We start from the raw sequence: 6,000 nt of genomic DNA, 5'->3' as shown, positions 1-6,000 counted from the left end.
CTTCCCTAGGGGAATCCCAGAAACACTTGTCTTAAGGAGATATTTCATGCTCAAGGCACTGAATTGTGAATTAATAGGCTCGGCCTGCACTCTGTGCAAATGCCTTCACTTATTGAGTCACAGTTACTTTATCGTTTTAATTTTATGGTAGAATATACCAGATTAGCAGCAGCTGTATCTGTAGTATACATGCATTCAGCAAAATGCATGGAAAAAACTTCACTCCAGATTACTGTAAGCTTTTTTAAAAATCTGACACGTTCTTTTATTTTTATTATTTTGTGATAAGAAGTCAAAGAATGGTTCATTTAACTATTTTCCTTCTCAGACAAAATGGTCACAAGTAAGAGAACAATGTCCCAGGCACATATTCTGATGATATTCTGAATATATTTATGTTATGATTATTTAGAGAACAACTAAAACATTAAATAGGGAAAATATCCACTAAACAAATAGACATTGGAGAAAGTTATTTTTAATAAAAAAAACAGTACTTACTGCTATTACATTTTATTTTTTAATTAAAAGTGATATAAAGTAACAAACTTCTATTTAAATGTTGGAAGTTTAATATTCAACTCAGACTTACAGTGATTTTGAGGGCATTTTACTCATCAAATATTTTTTAGTGTTTCTCTCTGGCTTTAATAAAATAACATAACACTTTGGTATAAAAATACAGAAAAGTAACCCAAAGCTTGACGCTAAAATGGCAAATATCTCCACAGCCACTGTAAATTTTCCAGGGGAGCTGATGTAAGCGGGGATAAAGGTGATCCAGACTGCACAGAATATGAGCATGCTGAATGTAATGAATTTGGCTTCATTGAAGTTATCAGGTAGATTCCGAGCCAGGAAAGCGAGCACAAAGCACATGACAGAGAGGAATCCAATGTAACCCAGCACAGCCCAGAATGCACCTGCAGATCCCAGATCACACTCCAGAATGATTCGCTCTGCATAGTATTTCATGTTCATGTTAGGAAAAGGAGGAGACATTATCAACCAAAGAACACAAATCAAAATTTGTATGAGCGTGAAAAAAAGAACACTTAACCGCTGCTGTTTGGGCCCAAACCATTTCATAATGTTATTGCCTGGCAGTGTAGCCCTAAAGGCCATTAACACCACTATTGTTTTCCCCAGAACACAAGAGATGCACAGGACAAATGTGATCCCAAATGCTGTGTGGCGCAACATACAGGACCAGTCAGAGGGCTGGCCAATGAAAGTAAGTGAACAGAGGAAACACAGAGTCAATGAAAAGAGCAGAAGGAAACTCAGTTCAGAGTTATTGGCTCTTACAATTGGAGTAGATCTGTATTTGAAAAAAATATTTGCTATAATTATGGTCAGACAGGCTCCAAATACAGAAAATGTAACTAGAATTATTCCCATTAATTCCCCATAAGATAAATATTCAATATTTTTTAAGACACACTGATTTCGCTGTTCATTTGATTTGTATTCCAAAGGGCATGTAGAACACTCAATTGAATCTGAAATTAGAAAATGAGACTAAATTAACTACTTCAGTTTTAATTCAGAGAAAATCAGAATTTTACTTCTCTTGATTAATTACAGTACTTTTATTTTGCCAGGCTTTTCATAGCAAATTATTTCGCTTTCATTGTTCCAATTACTTGTATAAATTTTTATACTGTATATATGGAATAACATGTCTTGTGTGTTAAGCTTACCTATAGTGTTGCTGAACTCTCCCTCTGCACAGGGGATGCAGACGAAGCAGCAGACTGGCTTCCCTTTCTCAATGGCCTTACGAGTCCCAGGAAGGCAGCTCTCACTGCAGACTGATCTTGGTACCTGTAAGAAAGTGTTGTTTCATAATTGCATTCAAAGCAGGATTGATATTAACCATACAGTACATTGTAACTACAGTTGTATATGGATTAATATATACAGTACTACCCAGTAGCATTTTCCTTTCTTTAAGGTACTGTACAGTAGCTACACTAGGATAGAGTTGTCATAGTGTACTGTACTACTGTATGTTGTACACTTTAGCATGTTTCCATTTCCTTCACTGTGCTTTCACCTTGATTTCACTCTGCTAAATTGGACATTGGTTTCCTTTTACCATAATTACATACTGTATATGATTTTAAGGAGGATCACTTAAGATAACAGTCACTTTTCACTTAATATGAAAATTTAGAAGAATACTTACCTTATTATCATCACCTGGCCATACAACCTTTGCATTGTTGATTTCAAATTGCCCTCCTTCTGGTAAAGAGGCATCATATTTACCAATTATTTTAAACGTTGTGATACCTTCCTTGTTATACTGCCAGTTTATTATGGCATATCTGGCTACTGGATCCCCATTTTCATCAAAATAGATATGCTCCCCATTTCTGTCTGTGAAGTTAACTCTTGACATATAATGTAACACCTGCAGTACGTAAAAAAATAAGTGACAGTGATGTTGATAATGTTCTGCAAAGCATTTGGACACCAATCATTTCAGAGTGGCACGACAGCATCCTGCTACCCCACAGCTTTTGGCTCCTGGACTCAGCTACAGACTGGGACACCTTCTCAGTACAGTGTGTGCCTATTTCTTTACATTTTCAAGTGCTCAGGTTTCCTCCCACTTTCCAAAGGACCTCCTTGTTCCTGTCTGATGATCCCTCTGTGTGCTCAGTGATGGACTGGCAACCTGTCCAGGGTGTAGTTCTGCTTGTAATGAACTGGGGTCTTGTCCACTTTCTTCCACTTTTTGATAGTGGATGAGATGAAAATATTTTAAGTAAAAACGACTTTTATTTAAATTGCTACAATGCTTATATATAGTTTTTTATATGTTTTATTATGTTTTTTTCAGCAAAATGTAGCTGTCATTTCCACGAAGAAGGACAAAAATAAATAATTCAACAAAGCTCTTTTTGAAAACAAAGTTGAAAACTATTGTTTTTCATGTTCTGCTTTATATTTTAAAAGAATTAAATGTTAAAAGGAAATAAGCAGGTGATAATATTTTAATATGTACACTTATTATTAGAATTAGTATTATTCTTAAGAAGTTAAAATTCACAAATATAGGCATATTTGAAGACTGGAAATGTAATTTTTAAAACCCATTTTGTAAATCGCAAAGAATTAAACATAATAATACTGCAGCTGTTCACATCAGAACATTGCATTTGTTTTTGAACGTTTATAAAATATAAGAAAACTTACCTGCCACGGTTCTAGTTTAGTTTTGTTTGCGCAGGTTTGATTTTCAAAAGGTCCTTCTCCATTTTTACATGTATAGAGGTTATGCAATGAGTGAGCAAAGGCATATACTGCATTGTAGATGTTATTCAGTATCCCCATGTCTGAAATCTCAGTGTACTGATTACTTATTCCTTCCAAAGACTCAGTTCCTGTGCATAAATTAACACTATCATTTGTCTGGGATGTTAGGTTACAACTGAAAGTGGTTTCCCAAAACTCTTTTAAGCCACTGTTTCCAGGTGCGTTTGAAGGACGAGCTTTTAGAATAAATTCTTTCAGCCCGGGAATTTCAGTATTTGGAATTGCAAAGCCAATCACTCCCGCCAGGACTTTCTGTCCTCCATTAGATGCAAGGTATCTCTCTGCAATCCACGCCTCACTGCCCACCCACTGGAAGCCTGTGACATTCTGAATTAAAAGCTCCTTTACCAGGATATCTAGATCTGCATCAGCTGTAAAAGCCACAACAACCTTTGCGGTTGATTTTTTAATAATATTTACGACTTTTAGCAATTTCTCCTTTGGTTGAGTTCTATAAATGGCCTCTGAATACTCAATACAGATCCCCTCCTGCTGGGCCGCTTGTACAAATGTAGCCATCCCACTGTTGCCATAATCATTGTTACTTCTAATGGCCCCGACCCAGGTCCATCCAAAGTGCTTCACAAGCTTTGCCAGGGCTCTGCTTTGATAATAATCGCTTGGAATTGTCCTGAAAAAGCTGGGGAACTCTTTTCTGTTACTAAGACAGGCACAGGTTGCAAAATGACTTAGCTACAGGAAAAAAAGATGGAAAATGGAAGAAGTCATAATATTAGTCATCACAGGCTTCTGTAAGGTGAATACTTTCATATAAATATTAAAATAAATGAGACTGTTGTCTACTTTATGAAACAATCTAAAAAACCTGGCAGGCCAAATATAATATAATATATAATATAAGATAATATACATCCATTTTCTAACTGCTCAATCCAATTCATGGCTGTGATATATTAAAATATTTATTAAAGTAATTTACCAAAGTAATGAGAAAACGTCAATAAAGAGATATAACAGAAATATTTATTCATTTACTAGTGATCTTTGTCTATAATAATCAATACTGATGCTCAGGATAGGAACATAAAATGAGCTTAACTTTTGTTCTTTCCCAAATATCTCTGCTTATGAAGCAGATATTTGGTTGAATAAAAAAAAAAAAATAATATTATTCAGGTTTGCCGGATAACAATGTCACTGTCAATTCTATTAGTGCATCAATACATTTATTTAATTTAGTTTACACTAACTGAACATGGGAACATAATATGTGTTTTTTGTGAAAGTGTAACATCTTGGAAGAAAATAGACAATATGCTGTATTATTAATCTTAAGTGTAATAAATACTTTTTTTTAAAATTTGGCCAGAACATACACTTGCAAAAACATAGGGATTACTCACATGTATAATAAATGTACATACATTAACACAAAATCATATATACTGTATATACTGTATATATACCCATAATAGGTTTTACAAGCTACAAATAATCCTTTTATTTATTAATTAAATTGCATAAGTTTCTCACCACTGGTACGTGAAATTGTCCAACAGTTGCTGCAATGCCTATTGCTAGTGTGGAGCTGGACTGTCCTATTATGGCGTGGACTGAAGATGATTTGTTGCAGGACTTGTCATAAAGAAATCCTTTTTCATGCCCATTCAGTAATTCCAGTGCTATTTTTATAGACAGAGTTAAAGAGCGGCAGGAATCATATATTTTATAGCCCAGGGAAACATCAGGAAGAATCTCTGAACTATTATTTATTTCTTCAGCAGCAAAGATCATAGTTTGAGCAATCTGTAATACTCTTGGGTTCAGACTGTGGAGAAAATTAAGAAAATTAAGATAGAATTCACAACAGCAATAGTAATATTCCTGAAAATTCGACAAACAAATGCTGAAATCATAAAGGATTACATGTTTCTTTTTGTTTTACTTCTACAACTGCATCTATCACTATAAGCAACACAACAATAATAATAACACCAACAACAATAATAATAATAGTAATAATAATCTTCATCTCTTTACCTTTCACATTTGGCATGTCCTGGGTCTACTTTGAATGATGGATTTACAACAATGAAATCTTTATAAATTGACAGAATAGCTCCTATTGTAATGTCTCCATCCTTTGAAAACTGGGGAACTTCTTGTGTTCCATATGGAAGACAAACTGGCTTTTCAGCTCTTGAGAAAAGTGCAATTAGAATTATTCCAACAAACAGCAACATTGTGGATGTATTTTCTTTCACAATGCCCACGTTCCAAATACTTAAAGGTTCTTATATACTGATTCTCCTGCTTGACCTTGGATGAAGTCATGTGAAATCTCACAACAAAGCATTAATTCTCAAAGGTTTGTTTAGTGCTTGCTCAGCCTGGGGAAAGAGAACAGAAAAACAGCAATCTTCCAGTTACAAGACACTAGCTGCTCACATTAAGCTTTTTTAATTAAGCTTTTTTAATTAAAAGAAAAATCGTGATACATCTGATTATTGGATATCTCGTTAGAGTTTAATAACAAAAAGCTTCTCCTTAAATATTTTTACACATTTTCAGACTCTTTATCTGTCTAAAACCAATTTCACACTTCATGCTGAAGCTGGAATTTGTGTAGATGACTGTGGCATGGTGGATAGTGCTCCTGCTTCCCTGCTCTTGGGCCCTGGGTTTGATTATCCAGGACAAGCTCTCACCTTT

General features: G+C 34.7%; 1 protein-coding gene across 2 annotated transcripts; it reads right to left on the bottom strand.

Annotated features, from left to right (window-relative positions):
* Positions 1-588: 588 nt before the first annotated feature.
* LOC148837059 (vomeronasal type-2 receptor 26-like) lies at positions 589-5,531 on the bottom strand. 2 transcript variants are annotated; one of them, XM_088914744.1, is made up of 6 exons: positions 5,329-5,531; positions 4,822-5,116; positions 3,208-4,020; positions 2,192-2,419; positions 1,704-1,827; positions 589-1,502 (listed from the first exon to the last, which is right to left on the bottom strand). In XM_088914744.1, the coding sequence occupies exons 1-6, from the start codon at positions 5,529-5,531 to the stop codon at positions 589-591; spliced, it is 2,577 nt and encodes an 858-aa protein (XP_088770870.1). The 2 variants fall into 2 exon arrangements, with proteins under 2 accessions (XP_088770870.1, XP_088770871.1); XM_088914745.1 differs by having other exon boundaries at positions 589-1,530; positions 1,591-1,827; positions 5,329-5,456.
* Positions 5,532-6,000: the final 469 nt, after the last annotated feature.

Source organism: Atractosteus spatula, chromosome 4 (genome assembly GCF_055471065.1).
Source record: "Atractosteus spatula isolate fAtrSpa1 chromosome 4, fAtrSpa1.hap1, whole genome shotgun sequence".
Classification (NCBI taxonomy): Eukaryota; Metazoa; Chordata; class Actinopteri; order Semionotiformes; family Lepisosteidae; genus Atractosteus; species Atractosteus spatula.
This window is presented reverse-complemented; position numbering and strand designations above follow the sequence as displayed.